This window comes from Stegostoma tigrinum, chromosome 31 (assembly GCF_030684315.1).
Source record: "Stegostoma tigrinum isolate sSteTig4 chromosome 31, sSteTig4.hap1, whole genome shotgun sequence".
Lineage (NCBI taxonomy): Eukaryota > Metazoa > Chordata > Chondrichthyes > Orectolobiformes > Stegostomatidae > Stegostoma > Stegostoma tigrinum.
The window spans coordinates 40,080,928-40,098,800 of NC_081384.1; the positions used below are offsets into that span (position 1 = coordinate 40,080,928).

At 39.7% G+C, this 17,873-nt stretch overlaps 1 protein-coding gene across 1 annotated transcript in view; it reads right to left on the minus strand.

Moving 5' to 3' along the window:
* The window catches only part of ddx42 (DEAD (Asp-Glu-Ala-Asp) box helicase 42), a 74,279-nt gene that overhangs the window by 34,353 nt on the left and 22,053 nt on the right, over positions 1 to 17,873 (minus strand). Inside the window, exons 5-11 of the mRNA XM_048560464.2 lie at positions 16,110 to 16,146; positions 13,098 to 13,244; positions 9,527 to 9,631; positions 8,644 to 8,763; positions 6,266 to 6,442; positions 2,101 to 2,229; positions 719 to 818 (exon numbers count right to left, since the gene is read on the minus strand). Of these exons, the coding sequence (XP_048416421.1) occupies positions 719 to 818; positions 2,101 to 2,229; positions 6,266 to 6,442; positions 8,644 to 8,763; positions 9,527 to 9,631; positions 13,098 to 13,244; positions 16,110 to 16,146 (815 nt within the window). The remainder of the gene's footprint in view (positions 1 to 718; positions 819 to 2,100; positions 2,230 to 6,265; positions 6,443 to 8,643; positions 8,764 to 9,526; positions 9,632 to 13,097; positions 13,245 to 16,109; positions 16,147 to 17,873) is intronic.

Here is a 17,873-nt window from a genome sequence, read left to right on the forward strand (position 1 = left end):
TTCCATCTGCTGTTTCTCCAACATTCAATTGGTCCACTGATAACCATCCTCACTTCCCATGATTTAACAAATTTTCATATCGTCTGCAAAGTTACTAATCAGACTACCGACATTTTCAATCAAAACATTTGTACATATTGTAAACAATGCTGATCCGAGCACTAATCTTTGCAGAACACCACTGGTCACAGATCTCCAGTCAGAAAAACACCTCTCACAACTACCTTCTATGGCCACGCCAATTTTGCATCCAACTTGCGAACTTACATGGATCCCATGTGACCTAATCTTCTGGACCAGCCTACCATGAGGGACTTTGTCAAATGATTTAGTAAAGTCCATGGAGACATCCACTGCTTTACCTTCTTTAATTAAAGCATCTAAAATCGTAATTTTAATGTTGTAAATAAATGTATGCTGGACAGAACACATATAGCTGAAGTACTTGTGTGTACCTCTGACAGCAATGGTAGGAGAAGCAGCAGCAGTTTGTGAAGATGCCTTTAAAACAGGACTGTACAACATAAAAGAATCCCATTCAGCCCATCATTCCTGGTTCATTGAAAAATTCATTTAAATATGTGCAAAAGTGTAGTGGCATAAAATTACAAAATATCATGTTCATTAAGATATAAGGATCCAAGACACCGCCATGTTAAATTCACCAAATCAACCAGAAGTAATTTTTTTTTACTTTTTTACAAATTTAATCTCTTACCAAAGCCCATGTCAAACATTCTGTCAGCTTCATCAAACACCAAATAGGTCACTCTCTGGAGATTGGTAGCTTTCTTTTTTACATGGTCTATTAATCGACCCTAGGGGAAAGAACAAAGTAAGAAGGAGCAACCAGAATGTAACATCCAACAATCTGTATTGTGTTTCAGATGGACACAAAGTTCACTGTTCAAATTTTGCATCAATTTCTATTTCTTGAATATTAATATGATTGGAATTTCAAAACATTTTTATAATTAATTGTAACACTACTGTTTTTCAAAGATCATATTTTCAAAAGTCTTGTATACATTCTGAATAACCCCAACAAGAAATATTTGACAGCCATTGCAAAATTGATGAAAAATGGTAAAAATAATTCTCAATCCAGCACAAAAGGGCAGAGGTAGTTTAAAAAGTAGTGACAGTGTCAGCAATGGCTCAGTTGGGAGTACTCTTGCCTTTAAGCAGAGGTCGTTAGTTCAAGTCAGGTCTTGAGCACAAAAATCAAGGCCAACACTTCAAGGTTGTCATGAGGGAGTGTTGCTCTGTCGGATCTGCCATCTTTCGACTGTGACATTAAATCGCAGTCTCATCTTCCCTCTTAAATAGATGTAAAAGATTTCACAGTACTATTCAGAAGAACAACTGGAGTTATCCCTAGACTCTGGCCAATATCTATTCGTTAATCATTACAAAATGTGATTGATGTTCTTAGAGCTTGTTATGTGCAAATTGACTCCCTTGCTCCTTATATCACAATAATTATAGTTCAAAAATATGTAAATTGTCAAATCGCCTCTGAAACTTCCTATGCTTGTGAAAAGTGTCAGTATGTGCTCGGATTTATTTTTCTTCTTAGTGAATTCTGAAAAGTGTATAATTTGAAAATCTAGATTTTAAGGCTAACTTTACAGATGGGCTAATCAGCTGATCTTCAATGTTAACACTTCGTTTCTTTTTTAACTCATTCGCAGTAGGTGTCAGTAGCCAGGCCATCATTTATTGCCCATCAGGCAGTGAAGAGTCAACCACATTGCTGTGGGTCAGGAGTCACACAGAAGCCCACTTGATAAGGACATTAATGACTCAGATGGGCTTTCATAACTGCTGTCAGTGAATTTTAAAAAAGTGTATAATTCCAAATTTTAATTTCCAAATTTCATCATTTGATTCTAGATTCTGGGTTTCTAGATTACAAGCCCAGTGACATCTTCACTCTGTCACTGCCTCTCAGAATCTATTAGACATTTCAATTCATAAACATTGTACTGTACAGCTTCACTATTTTTGACAGCAGCAGCAATTTACTTCTTTAATCTAGTACTCTGGAAGACATTTGGTTATCCAATCTCTTCAGGTTTTCCACCTCTTTATACTAACCGGTGTGCAAACGACGATCTCTGCCCCTTCTTGAAGAGCCTTTGCTTGTTCCCACATGCTGCCTCCACCGTAGACAGCCACTGACCTCAGGTTGTAGGCTTTTCCAAACTTGCGACATTCAGAATGGATCTGTATGTTTCATGAAGTGAGCTAATTTAATTTTGATCATACAGGGAGACTTGTAGTCACATCATGCAAAGTTATTTTACTACAAGAACCTAAACTGGGGGTAGCTGTGACAGTAATTGCTGAATTTATATCATGAAGTGTGTAAGTATGAAATCTGACCTTCTGTTGACAAGTACATGAAACGTCTAACAAACCAAGGTGGAAGACTTCAATGTTTGGACCAATCCGAATTCACTACAATAGACAATGAAAGTAACAGCAGATTCAAAATAATTTCTTTAATTACAATTATGATGTGGAGCAGTGCAAATGATTATTCCCACTGAAGCAAACTAGAGTTAAGGCTTTGGTGGCTCAATCTGTTAATGTGCAGCTGTAACAATCCTGCTTTTTTATTTTTCTGTGTTTTTGATTGTGGGCTGAAATGGGGATAAAAGACTTTTAAAAACCAAGGATAGTGGAAGATTTTGAAAGCAAGAGATCTGACATGCGTTATAAGCATTGTTTACACAGGTGCTGGTTCAAGAAGTAGTACGTAAAGGTGCAGATGAGCAGTAGTCAAAGATGAGTATGAATAGAGATTCAACCAACAACATGATTGATTACTGCTTAGTAGTGCACAGACTAATGATAAAGGCCCTCTGCTTGTCAACAACTGTAAGACTGGTTCTCAGTAGGTGAACAGTTTGGGGCTTTTAACAGGGAAGTGAGAAGCCACCAGATCTCCACCAGCTCAGCATTATTTCTCCTTGCGCAGTTGCTGTAAAGCTGCACTTTTAATTAATTAACTCAAGAGAACTTTACAAGTGTGAACCAGTCACCATGTGCCTCCTGCAAACTGAAAACTTTTGGTTAAAGGGCATCCAAGAAGCAGCCTTCTGATCAGCTCAAGAACCATCTCAACATATCCCGTGAACAGGAACAACTGAAGTGCTTTCCTAATATTTCCCTCTGGCCAGAATATCCATGTTTTTTCCGTCTGTAAGGGGCAGTTTATAAGGGGTTAGAATTTTAACTAGTAAGTGTTAAAAAAAACTCATGTCTACAGAGTCAGTTTGGGTTGAGGTCAGGAACAAGAAAGGAGCAGTCACTTCTTTGGGTTTGTTTTTTTTAATAGACCCCCTAATAGTTACAGAGAAGTAGAGGAGTAGATTGGGAGACAGATACTGGAAATGTGCAGAAGTCACAGGGTTGTAGTCATGGGTGACTTCAACTTTCCAAAATATTGATTGGGAACATTTTAGTTGTAATAGTTTAGATGGAGCAGATTTTGTCCAGTGCTTTCAGGAAGGATTCCTGACACAGTATGTAGACAGACAAACATGAGGAGAGATGACTTTGGAGTTGGTGCTTGGCAACAAACCGGGCCAAGTGTTAGACCTGTTGGTAGGAGAGCATTTTGGCGGGAGCGATCATAACTCTGTTTCTTTCACAATAGTCAAAGATAAGGATAGGTACATACGGCAGGGTAAAGTTTATAATTGGGGCAAGGGTAATTACAATTCAGTTAGGCAAGAACTGAGTAACATAAATTGGGAACAGATATTGTCAGGGAAGAGCACCACAGAAATATGGAGATTGTTTAAGGAATGCATACTGCATGTGCTCGAAATGTTTGTCCCTAGCAGGCAGAGAAGATGCGGTCGAGTGAGGGAGCCAAGGTTCTTGAGAGAGGCCGAACGACTGGTTAAGAGGAAGAAGGAGGCTTATGTAAGGTTTAGGAAAAGAGGAACGGAAAAGACTCTAGAGGGATACAAGTTAGCCAGGAAGGAGCTGAAGAAAGGGCTTAGGAAAGCTATAAGGGGGCATGAGAAAACCTTGGTGGATAGGATCGAAGAAAACTCCAAGGCTTTTTCCACAAACGTGCAGAATAAGAGAATGACCAGAGTAAGGGTAGAGCCAATCAAGGATTGTAAAGGGAAATTGCGCACAGAGCCCGAAGAGATAGGAGAGGTCCTAAATGAGTACTTTTCTTAAGTATTCACAACTGAGAGGGACCGAGTTGTAGAGGAGGATGTTGTGAAACAGGTAGGTAGGCTAGAGGAGGTTGATGTTAGTATAGAAGATATGCTACGAATCCTGGAGGAAGTTGAAGATAGATAAGTCTCCCGGGATTTATCCAAGGGTTCTATGGGAAGTGAGGAACGCAGGGCCTTTGGCGATGATCTTTTCGTCCACACTGTCCATGGGTAGAGTGCCGGAAGATTGGAAAGAGGCAAACATCATTCCCTTGTTCAAAAAAGAGAACAGGGATAACCCTGGAAATTACAGGCCAGTTAGTCGTATGTCAGTGGTGGGCAAATTACTGGAAAGGGCTCTGACAGACAGGATTTATGGTCACTTGGAAAGGCACAGTTTGATTCGTGATAATCAGCATGGACTTGTGAGAGGTAGATCATGCCTCACAAACCTTACCGAATTCTCTGAAGAGGTGACCAGCACATGGATGAAGGTGGAGCAATGGGTGTGGTATACATGGATTTAAGTAAGGCATTTGATAAGATTCCCCATGGTAGGCTCATGTAGAAGGTAAGGAGGCGTGGGATAGCGGGAAATGTGGCAGATTGGATTCAGAATTGGCTGACCCTTAGAAGACAAAGGGTGGTAGTGGACGGAAAATATTCAACATGGTGCTCAGTTATGAGTGGTGTACCACAAGGGTCTGTTCTGGGTCCTCTTCTATTTGTGATTTTTGTAAATGATTTGGAGGAGTGGTAGGGTGGATTAGCAAATTTGTGGACGATTCGAAGGTGGGTCACGCTGTAGACAGTGTGAAGGGCTGTTCTAGGTTATCAGGGGCATTGGTAGAATGCAGAACTGGGCTGAGAAGTGGCAGATGGAGTTTAACCCTGAAAATTGTGAGGTGATTCATTTTGGGAGGACAAAATTGAAAGCAGAATACAAGGTTAACAGAAAGATTCTTGGGAGTGTGGAGGAGCAGATGGATCTTGGGGTTCATGTCTACTGTTCCCTGGAAGCTGCCACCCAGGTGGAGAGAGTTGTTAAGAAGGCATATGGTGTGTTAGCTTTCATTAATAGAGGGATTGAGTTCAAGAGCTGTGAAGTTATGTTCCAGCTACACAAAACCCTGGTACAGCCACATCTGGAGTATTGTGTCCAGTTCTGTTCACCTCATTACAGGAAAGATGTGGAAGTGCTAGAAAAGGTGCAAAGGAGATTTACCAGGATGTTGCCTGGAATGGAGGGAAGGTCTTACGAGGAAAAGTTGAGCGATCTAGGGCTTTTCTCTTTAGACCGATGAAGGATGAGAGGTGACTTGATAGGGGTGTACAAAATGATCGGAAGTATAGATACAGTAGACAGCCAGAGACTTTTTCCTGGGGTGGAGGTCGCTTTTACGAGGAGACGTGGTTCCAAAGTGAAAGGAGGGAGATATTGGGGAGACATCAGAGGTAGGTTCTTTACTCAGAGTGGTAGGGGCATGGAATGCATTGCCGGAGAGGGTAGTGGAGTCGGCCTCACTAGGGACATTTAAGCTGTTATTAGAAAGGCATATGGATGATAGTATAAAGGTAGTGGTGGAGGTTAGATAGACCTTAGGTTTAGGGTAAACGTTCGGCACAACATTGTGGGCCAAAGGGCATGTATTGTGCTGGACTGTTCCATGTTCTACGTTCTATGAGTTATATGCTGACAGTTCATAAACACCTATAGCTACAGTCTATTCACTTGTAATGGGCAGAAAGTTTTGGTGTGTTCAAAAACCTTGTCTGTGCTTTCTGTCAACTTGGGTCTCAAAATCAGGTAAAAACTGGGGCATTTTGCACACTTCTGAAAGATCTTTAACTTTTGAGATTTCAGGTATTCTTGTTGCAGGTTTGTACTGGAGCTTTTTTTAAATTAATAGCTCCGCCTTAACATTCAAAGACAAAATTTTAGAGGATAAGGAACAATCATTTCTTAACTTGAGAAGCCATTACATCCAAAGCTCTGTTCCTAATTGGTACTGCATTAGCTGCCAGCACTGCACAGGCAGAAACCAATCGCTTTTGTAGACTGGGATTGTTGACGGTACCTGCTGACAAAGTTCTCTGGTTGGACAAACAATCACACCAATAGGCCCATCCCCAGGCTCCAGTTCCCTCTGGTCCATGATGTGAATCAACATCGGCCAGATAAAGGCTGCAGTTTTACCACTCCCAGTTTTGGCAATTCCGATCATGTCTCTGCCACTCAGCGCAATGGGGACACCCTGTGTTCAAACATACATGCGTACATATATAATTAGCACCGTGCAGTTATCCTTTTCTTAACAATCTTACTTTACAGCATTCGAAGAAAATCAAGGTTTTTGTTATGAATTTTGGTTGTTATAGATGAGGAGATGTGCCAGTCAATCAAACACACTATTTCAGACATCTAGCGTTAGGACAATGCATTGTCTAGCATGGGAGAACACAGTGGAAATCAGAGCAAAGTTTCCTTTACTCCGCAGCAATGTTATAATACAGCTCAATCTTAAAATAAAACAGTCCTTACTCCACCATTCCCAATGACACTGCTCAATTTGATCTAAGTAATGCTGCAGTGGAGACATGTTTAAATCTGAACTCCGACCAACAAGAATGACGCTGGGATAGATGTACCACAACGCCTTAATATTTGTGGCATTTTCTGTTTGTATTTCAGATTTCCAGTATCGATATAATTTTGCTTTGTCCTCAAGGTAAGTCAATTTGAATAAGAATAGATTACGTGACTTAAACTAGGAGCAAAGCGATTTTTCAGAACACAACAATGAAATGACTTGGCTGTCAATGAAAATCACTCAGCAAGGGGTGAAAGGGAATCAGATGCTACGTAAGGGATCCATGGGACAATGGAGGAGGCTGCAGCTTGACACTTAAAACAAAAGAAGAGCTTCTGTTTTAGGCAGACGGGGCTTAAGGAGATAGAATCAACATCAACACAGTACTGGATGAAGGCAAGTAGGGTGAAGAAAGGGAGTGATGTGGATGTTATTGATGAACAATGAAATCTTAAAAGTCTGAGTTTACGAGTAGAGCAGTGATAGAAATGGACATGAAGTAGGGGAAAATACGTTCACTTAAAGCAAAGGCCAAAGTGAAAAAATCAGATAAGGAGGATCAGTCAAAACATTTAAAATTAATTGATATAATTTCAAAGCAAACAAATGGTTAAGAAACAGTTAAATTCCAAAGGTAATGGAGCCACTGAGAGTGAAACAGATGGAAGAATTTAAGGATGTCTCTGCTTCACCGTCAATGTTTAAGGGATTCTTGTCGGGCAAACGATGCCTCTTGTTATAGAAGCCATATCCTTTCTTCCTACATTCCAACAGATAAAATGAAAAAGGGGATGGGTTGACCAACAGATTGCTTGAAAAAGAACTCCCATTTCCTTGGGTAATTTGCAACTCAACTTTAGGAAAAAAAAATTACTTTTCAGAATTTTACTGTTGCCTAGAGCTGATGAAGCTTCTCAATTAGAGCTGGCTGATGCAAACCAGGAATGGCCCAGAGAGCTACTAATGCCTTTGTCAGGAAGAAACATTACTGGACTTGTGCTCTTCTAGTGAGAACTTCACAAGAGCTGACTGGCAAATAGTAGTGTAACTCATTCACTGCTGGCATCAGTTAACCGTAAAAGTATCCAAATGGGACAGCAAGAATAGATGAGATAACTAGGTGTAGAGCTGGATGAACACAGCAGGCCAAGCAGCATCAGAGGAGCAGGAAGGCTCACATTTCGGGCCTAGACCCTTCTTCAGAGATTTCTGAAGTAGGATCTAGGCCCGGAAATGTCAGCCTTCCTGATCCTCTGATGCTGCTTTGGCCTGCTGTGTTCATCCAGCTCTACACCTTGTTATCTCAGATTCTCCAGCATCCACAGTTCCTACTATCTCTGGAGCAAGAAATAGATGTTGACTGTCATTTATTGATAAAGAGTTTTGTCTAGTTTGGGCTGCTAAGTCATAGGTCATAAGCAACATTGGTGCCAAATAAGTGCCACAGGTTGTCCTTTACATACAATGGCATTATTATCACTGAATCACCCCATCGCTCCATCACTATCAACATTCTGAGGGATGCCATTAACCAGAAACTGAGCTGGACGGGGCACATAAACACCATGGCTTCCAGCTTGGTGGGATACTTGGAATCCTGCAGCAAGTAACTCCTGAAAGCTTATCCACAAGGGACAAGTCAGAAGTATAATGGAATATTCTCCAATTGCCTGGATGAGTGTTGCTCCCTTTTGTGTCATTCTGTTTTCATACTCTTTCTTTTCCGGTCTTGGTTTCAGCTTCACTTTCCTTTTTAATTCATCATAGGTAGCCATCAACATGAAAATGTGATTGAGAACAGTCTATAATATTTGTAACCTTGGGTAAACAAAAAAAGGATATCTGTGAAATGCCTAAGTTCTTACCTGACACTGTATTGGTGTTGGCTGTGTATATTCTGACTTCCGTATTTGGTGCATTAACTGCTCATCAAAGCCAAAGTGAGCAAAACTACTGCAAGGTTTTGGGGGGTCAGCACCAGACACCTGGAGACGGAAACATTCAATTCTGTTCAATACTGTTCAACATACCTTTATGGCAAATAAACTCAGGTTACCAACTTCAGGACATACTTTTTTTGATTGCTGATTTTTCTCTTTTAATTATAGTTTAAGGATACAATATACTTCTGCAGTAAACTGTGAAAACTGTACCTGAAGTGTTCAAACAGTGATACCAGGAAAACAACTCAAACATTGCAGTCGTGTAACCATGCAAGATGATAAGGAGCTGAGTTATCCAAACAGAGCCATAACAATAAAAGCAAAGCTTAAAAAGACTGCACTGTAGATACACGTGGAGTAATCACTCTCACTATACACAAATACATTTCAGCTGACTTAAAGCACTTCACATCAACATCAATTCAGTTGTGACATGGCACAGCTAATAAGAAGTAAACAGTAAATATTTCACATGAAATTTGGCAGTGTTCTTGAAATGGGAAAGTCAAACACAGAGTTCATTCCCTGTCTGATTGAAACACAGGGTCTAAAATTCAGTGACGGCAACCTTCCACTCAGTGCAGATGAACACAATGTGATCACTGTCATTACACTAAGCTAGTCAGAGAAAACATTCAGCAGATTGATCAGCTTTGACCAAATTGCGATGTGAATTCAAAGATTAGGTGCTCACTTCCTCAGGCAGACTCAGTTGAAATTTTTAACAACAGAAAACAAACTTTTCATTTGTCAACTACTGTCAACACATAATGCAAAGTATTAATAGATAAAATTCTAAACTTACTCTCAAATTCAGTTTCTGCCGGAGTTCAGCTAATGGTATGAGTGAAAGTTTCGCCAAATCTTCATGTTCAATGTAGAAATTCTTCTCAAATGGCTGGTACTCGATCTAAAAGGATTTAAAAGTTACTGACACCACCTGCCTCATTTCAACAAGATATTAAAAGTGAAAAACAACCAAAATCTGATGTTTCTCTTTTGTTTAAAAGTAAGTTCTCACATTTCTTCAATGTGATGCAATTTTCTATTAGGATTGAATAACTCACCAAGCATTCACTGATTTGGGGTCAGTTCGCCCAGTGGACTGGGCGGCTGGTTTGTGATAGAGAATGATGCGACAGTACAGGTTCAATTTCCATTCCAGCTTGGGTCACATCTTAGCAAGCTTCCCCCCGCTTCAGGAATGTAACCTTCAGGTTAAACTTGCCAACAATTTATCTCTAATGAGAAAGCAGCTTCTTCTGCGGCTATGTTAACTTGCTATATTTTCACTAAACTGAGAGCGCAAGATCTCCTGATTAATATAAGCCTTATAGAAGGTCCAAAGCCATTTCAGAAGGCTTGTTTTTACTTGAGCTTCTTACATTTGGCGTCCTAATGAACTCAATCCATACTTAAGGCTCCACTGTTGAATATGTTTATGACCTTGATTTTGATGTAGCTCCAAGCCAGTTTTAATGGACACAATAATAAAATCTGCCCATAATTCAATAACACTCAGTTCTCTCAATGCTTCATGAAGACAAGTCGATGTGAAAATGATTCTTTTGTTTTAGAAAAGCGAAAGGAAGATTCTCTTAACTCAATATTTTTGTCAGAAAGATGGGTCAGCCGATCACCAATGGACCGAAATTAACGATTAAGACAGAAAGCAGTGCAATAAAGGAACTATAATTGAGCTAATATTCTACAGCCCTTGGTTAATGCTTTGGGAACATTGGTTTGAAACCTGTGACAAATGAAATTTGAATTTAATAATAAAAAATCCTAAACTAAAAAGCAAGCCTAATGAGGCAGATTAGTGTGTTCTGGAGAAACGGGATCAAACTGTCTTCACCAGCCAAGTCAGTTGTTTACAGCTGATACTCCATTTCAAACAACATCAAACAGAATAGAACTCTAACAGAATCCAACAGACAGAAATGAAGAATGATGGAGAAACTCAGGTCTGCCAGCATTTATGGACAGAGAAGCCCAGGTAACATTTCAAGTCTGATTTGACCCTTCCAAACACTTCCGACTCAAAATGTTAACTCTGTTTTTCTCTCCACAGATGCTGCCAAAACCGCTGAATTTCTCCAGCATTTGTTTCAAATTTCCAGCATCACATTTATTCGCCAGACACTGAGCAGCTTGGAAACTTTTCATACAGCCTTACAGCACAGAAACAGGCCATTTAGCCCATCCTGTCCACACTGGTTATCAAAGCACCTATTTACTCTAGGCTCACTTTCCAGTATTTAGCCCACAGCAGAGTATCCTTTGGCACTTCAAATTATCATCTAAATACTCAAATGCTGTGACTGTCTCTACCTCTGCCATCCTTTCAGGCAGTGTTCTCCAGACACCCACCACTCTCCTTAGAAAAAAAACTTCCTTAAATCCCCTCTAAACATCCTATCCTTTATGCTTAAAAATAAAACGCACCCTGGTTATTGATTCTTCTAAGGGAAAAAGTTTTCTCCTATCTACCCCATCCTTCCCCCCTTCATAATTTTGTATCCCTCACTCAGCTCTCTCTCTCTGTTCTAAGGAAAACAAGCCCAGTCTATTTATTTAATCTCTCTTCAAAATAAAATCTCTCCAGCCAAAGAATATCTTTGTGAATCTCTCTGCACACTCTTTCATGCTTTCACATCCTTCCCAACTTCTGATGACAAAAACTGCAGACAGTACTCCCGTTGTGGCCTAACTAATGTCTTAACTCAGCTCCATCATAACCTCCATCAGTCATACTCTCATCAATCATACTCTCATCAATCATATTCTCTCCCAATCTCACATGCCTTCTTAACAATCATATTTGCCTTCCGTTGCCTTCAAGGATCTGTGATCATTTACACAAAGGCTCCTGTAATTATCTGCACTTCCTAGTATTCTACTATATGTCCTGGACCCCCTTACTTTGATAATCCTGTAAAATGTATCATCCTACAATTTTCAGGATTAAAATCCATCTGCCTTTGTTCTGCCCATCAAATCAGCCCATCTATAGCTTCCTGCTGTTAAAGCTTTTGTCTTCACTATTTATCTCACAATTTTCATGAATTCTGAAAATTACTAATCATACCGCTTCTATTCATGTCTACATTATTAATATACACTACAAATAGCAAGGGGCCCAGCAATGCATCCTGTGGTATGCCACTGGTCAAAGGTGTCCAGTCACAAAAACATTCTTCAACCATTACCTCTGCCATCTGTCACTATGAAAACTTTGGTTCACCCACAGGCTCTCACCTTCTTTACCAGTTTTCTATGAAATCTTGGCACAAACTTTACCAAAGTCCATGTAGACCATATCCAGGCAATTAGTCACCTCCACAAACTCAGACAGGACTGCCCTCTGTTGAAGCTATGCTGAATATTCCTGATTAATCATTGTTGTCCAAGTAGAGGTTACTTCCGTACCTCAGATGTTTTTCCAATAATTTCCCACCACTGATGTTAGATCCACGTGTCTGTGATTCTCAGCTTTATCCCTATCACCCTTCTTGAATAATGGTATTATCTGTCCTCCAGGTGTCTGGCACCTCTTATGTGTAGAGAGGGAGTGAGAATTAATGTGAGGTTCCTGCATTTTTCCACCTTCCACTTCCACAGCAGCCTCGGATACATCTCATCTGGACCTGATGACCTATGCAATTGCAACCTGCTAAAACTCCTAATATCTCTTCCCTTTCAATTGTCATTTGTAAAGCACACCTTCCTTGATTTCTATACCTACACTACTCTTCTCTATCTAGAGTATAAACGTAAAGTAGTCATTTAAAGTCTCATTTATATTTTCTAGTTCCCCGCACAGTTTGTTGCTTAGGTCCCTAATGGCCTCTTCTCTTCCTTTACCTGGTTACACTCTTTCCCCTAATATACTTAGAAAATGCCTTCAGATTTTCATTTACCTTATCCATCAGCGCTTTTTCATGATTTCTTTCCACTTTGCTAAATTCTTATTTTCGTAACTGCTGCACTCTCTGTATGTACTCTGGTATTCTGAAACTTCAGTATCGACCATAACCTTCTCTTTCTTTCCTTGTCCAATGCATTCCTCAGTATTTGGGTTTCCCAGAACTTTTGGTCTAACTCTTCACCCTTATAGGAACACAATGGTTCTGCACTTTATTTCCTTTTACACTGCTCTCATGTAGACTTTCCAAGAAGTAGCTGTTCTCAGTCTGCTTTGGCCAGATGCTATTTTATCATATGTAAATCGTCCTTCCCCCAATTCAAAACCTTTAGTTCTGGTCCATCTTCGTCTTTTTTCATTTTTCATCTTAAACCTTACTGAGTTATAGTTACTATCACTGAAGTGTTTTCCCACTAACATTTCTACAACTTTTCAGATTTCCACTTACCTCAGAATGATCAATAGGAGGCAATGGATCAATGACTTTTTTTTGTGGAGGAATAGGATTACCATCACTGTCATATTCGATATCATCCTCCTCCTCCTGAATCACACCGGCATTTGGATTTTCAGCCATGTATCGAAAATAGGCTTCCTGCACATAAACGTAATCCACAAGTCAAACTGGAGAGAGAACGTAACACCAACTCAGTGTCCTGAATGCTTCTTCTACCTACATCAATCACCTGGAAAATTCAATACTTTCAAACTGTATTGATAAAGTTGACTGTACATTCAATATAAAAATAGTGTAAAAATTATTTGAAAGGGCACTCACCCTGAAATGACAAGCATTGAAATCAGTATGCAGTGCCTGTCTGCTGCCACAATATTGTTAGCTGTGGTATTGTGACTGAGGGAAGCGTTTTCTCCTTTAGTTGCGTCTAATAAAATTAGCAACCTGTGCTTTCGTAAGAATGTTGAAACACATACCACACACTCAATGGCAAATTTCTCACCAGTTTATAGTATAATCCAAAAAGACTTTTATTTATATTATTAGCATATAATTGTGTCATGATAATGTTCTGGAACTTCACAGAAAGTAACAATTTGTGATTCATACATGTATTTGATAAAAGAGTTACTCCTGAAATATTCTGACAGGAGCAGCCATGCATTTTCAGTATTTTCTGCCCTTTTCCTCATATTTGTTCTCACATTGTTTTGCTGTATTGCCCTCACATCTTGGTCCTCATTTGTTAATCAGCAAACCTCTACACCTTTAATCCTTCAGCTCAATGTCCCCCTAACCCTCCATCAGTATATACCTTTTGCTCCCTCAACGTGTGCATCTCTCGTCATTCTCCCCTATTTGACTCAATATTTCAGTTTCTGTTCTTCCTCATCTCATCATTTCTTCCACCGCGTCTCTATTGCTTTTTCAGAAGACTTGCCTCTTTCATTTAGCTGTATCTCATGCGATCATTCAAGGGGATCGGGGGAGGATTTTGTGGAGTTGTCAATGGACCCAACAGCCAGCTGGAAAATATGCAACACACCCATTCTCTTCAAGATCATATCTTATCCTCTTGGGCACATAATAGCCACTGGCAGATCTTCCCCAGTATCATGGGCCCAGAATGGATATGCCGCCATCTTTGAGCTATTCAGTCAGAAGCTGGCAGCTCTTTTGCTCAGTGTCACATTGAAAGCAGAAACAGCAGCAGCCAAAATCCATGACTGAGGAGCAACCCAAACCACAGACGCTTCATGACAGGTGGCACTATGCAAGACCACAGGGGAGGAAGGTGGGCAGCATGAGTGCAGGTACCTCTCAGCCGGTAGCCCACTTTCCAATGCTAGGTCTTTTAATCATCACTGTGGATCAATGACCCCCACTAGCAGCCTACAGCTTTACATACCCTGCATGTCACATGTTAACAGGCAGACTCACAGATGGATTATTACAGGCAGTAACACGATGAAGCTTTTAAGTGGTCATTAATAGGCATAAATTGATGGTTGGGTGGAAGTCCATCCATGGGTCTTCCTACCCAAGAGCTAAGTTTGGCTTAGGTGGGATACTTGTATGACTCCCTCCCGTCTTCAAACATGCCATGAGAGAGGATATAAAATTATCCCTCCAACTTTGAACCTCATTTTGCACTGCTTCATTTCCATGCCTTAGTACCTCTCACCTCTTGCTTGCTCTCTCTACCCTTCATCTCTGTCTACTCTTTTCACACCCCATCACACACTTACTTTTTTAAATGTTAGTTTATCCCTATGTCTACCTCACTCCTGCCCCAGTTTATTTCAGTATCACTGCCTGATACTTGTGTTAAAGATGCAGCTAGATAATAAAAGCAAAGATATATACAGTTAAGGGCAAATACTCGAAATGATAGTCAATCAGAAAAAAGTTCCCACTGTTTTCCTTTCAGAATTTGTTTTGAAAAAAATCAGGACTCATAACAAAACTATGGCAGTATAAAACCACAACAATTATTAATGATACTTCTTGAGCTAGTTACACCTACAGTTAGACAGACCACCAGACACCACAGCTAGTATAGGATTTATCTTTTGCTCAGTATGCCTGAGAAGTAGCACAAGGGCGAAATGCAAACAAGCATGCATCAACTTTTTCATGATATGAAAGGCATAGTTTATGTTAGCTTACTCATCCTTTTTGATAGTAAGGGCTGCTAAATGGAAACAAAATTAGCAAGAACACTGTTTTTGAAAAGAAACTAGTTGGAGTACAGGAATACCAATAACAAAAATCGTTCAATCACTTTTACAAACAGATTCTTACACTGCAGCCTAGAGTTAGCACCAAGTCATTGATATGAATCGGAGTTGACATGTTGAGCTTTTTTCATAAGTCAAGAAAATCCTTTCAGTGATGAGTGGAATTCAGTCAAAGCATCTGACAGGAAAGACAGAGATAATGGGAACTGCAGATGCTGGAGAATCCAAGATAATAAAATGTGAAGCTGGATGAACACAGCAGGCCAAGCAGCATCTCAGGAGCACAAAAGCCGACATTTCGGGCCTAGACCCTTCATCAGAGAGCTGATGAAGGGTCTAGGCCCGAAACGTCAGCTTTTGTGCTCCTGAGATGCTGCTTGGCCTGCTGTGTTCATCCAGCTTCACACTTTATTATCTTATGACAGGAAAGACAGTCTACTGACAACATCTGAACCACAAGTAAATTGTTAGAAATGTCAAATTAGGGCATCACTTATAACTAGATATTTGTGGTCCAGAGCAGTAGATCCTGAAAAAATGCTCCTCATGGAACAGCAAAGCAGAATTCTCTTTCAAAATGTGGACCTGACTTATTGAAAAACCTCAAGTCACAATAAGGGGTGGAATTAATCACCTCTTGAGAGATATGGCTGCATGACATGATTTGATCCAGACCAAGGCTACAGTGAATGAACAACAATCCACATTATTTGTTTAAAAGGTTATTTTCAATATATTCAAAAAAGACAACTCAAGAACTCACATGGTCATCTTCCTCTTCAATGTCATCCCTTATACCCCTGCAAAAACAAAGGGAAAAAACCAACTCCCTACAAGTGTTCAACAGACCCAGCGCAAATGCAGCAAAGCATGAAATGATCACAGTGTGAATAGCCAGAAGTTCCTGATTTCTTGAAAATCTTTACATATTTTACTCCTGTTTTAATCAGGGAGATACAAATAACAAATTGATTCTTCTGCTCAGCAGATTTGCCAACAATGTGGGCAGTTCTGTGCAGCATCCTTCTTAAGGGACAAATTTTAATTCCATTAAAAATAACAGTATTTTACAAAGTAATACTTGTTGATACTTTATTTGACTAGTACCATGTTACATAAATAAAACATAATATTCTTGAATAATATTTATTGTTGTGAACTATCAAAGGAATAATCTGGATATTATCACATTCAAACTGCAAAAATTACAACTATGAAGTGATGCTAAAAAATTGATTTAGACAACCACAGTTCTTAGTAGCTTCAGTGCTACTTTTGTTCAGCAAAAACAATTCAAGATGATTTCATTTCTGCACCTCATCAATATTCAATATATGTGGTGCTGTCATATATCTGAACAGATTAGGTCAATACTCTCAACTACTTTTGCTGCATAGTTTAAAAAAAATCACAAGTAATAAAGAAAAAGGGGGATATTAACTATGGTTTATCGAGAGGACCAATACTTGAAGCCCTGATCTCAGATAGTGATTACTCTTTCACAATATGCCTTAGCCTTCTGACTTCAGCCCAAGTGGGTATTGAAGGTATGAAGTGCCTTGCAAGTAGGGGGCAAGGCAGAGGTAAAACTTTTGAAGTCATCTTTCAAAAAATTTCTGCATCCAGAGTATAGCTCACATTGGCTTTGTGAGACTGTGCAGTATAAATCCTTCAGAAGGTGCCGCGATTCCACAAACCGCAGTGGTTTGGGAGGAGAACTGGTAAAGGGAACATGTGGGCACAGGGAAATTCGGGAACCAGGTCCTGCCCACCATTCTTAAAAGTCTGTAGTGTCTCTGTAACTGAAAATACTGTTCCATCTGTCTATGGAGATGGATTGCTATCAGCCCTGTGCACCAGAGCTAATTCTTTCCTTTTGGGGCAACTTGAGGCTAAGGAAAATTTAGTACATCCATTTAAGTACTCTATGCCATCCAAAATGACCCATCAGTCTTTACATCCTACTTAAATACCGCAGTACAAGTCCATTAAACAGGAAGTGCGTATTTAAAGTTTTTCAATTTTACAAAGTAAAACAGATGCACAAATTTTCATCATTATAATTACTGTAAAAACTTATCAGGGTCCTCAAATCAAGTCTGCTTCATGCTTCATTCAAAAAGGCAAGGCAGCTAGAAAAGTATACTGAATTTGAATATTCCATGAATATCAAAAGGAAAAGGAAATGGCATTTACAGATACATTCAGTCTTGATCTAGCTGAATGGCAAAACAAGCTTGAGGGACATTTTTCAATTTCCTATATTCCTACTTATTGGCTCCATCGGAATAGTAGGACTTGGTTGCAGATCCTTCTCATTCCAGCATTCAAACTTGTATTCAAATGACTGAATGTTTTTCATTAATTAATTCTGATGTACCTCAAAGGTTCTTCAAGGATGATCTAACATCTGTATTTCCACCCCCCAACCTCCACTGCTGTCTTTCCCTTTCTCAGTGCCCCTCCCAAATCACTGTAGTTGTGGAATTAAGCCACCCTCTGAAGGATATGTGCTTCATATTCTCAC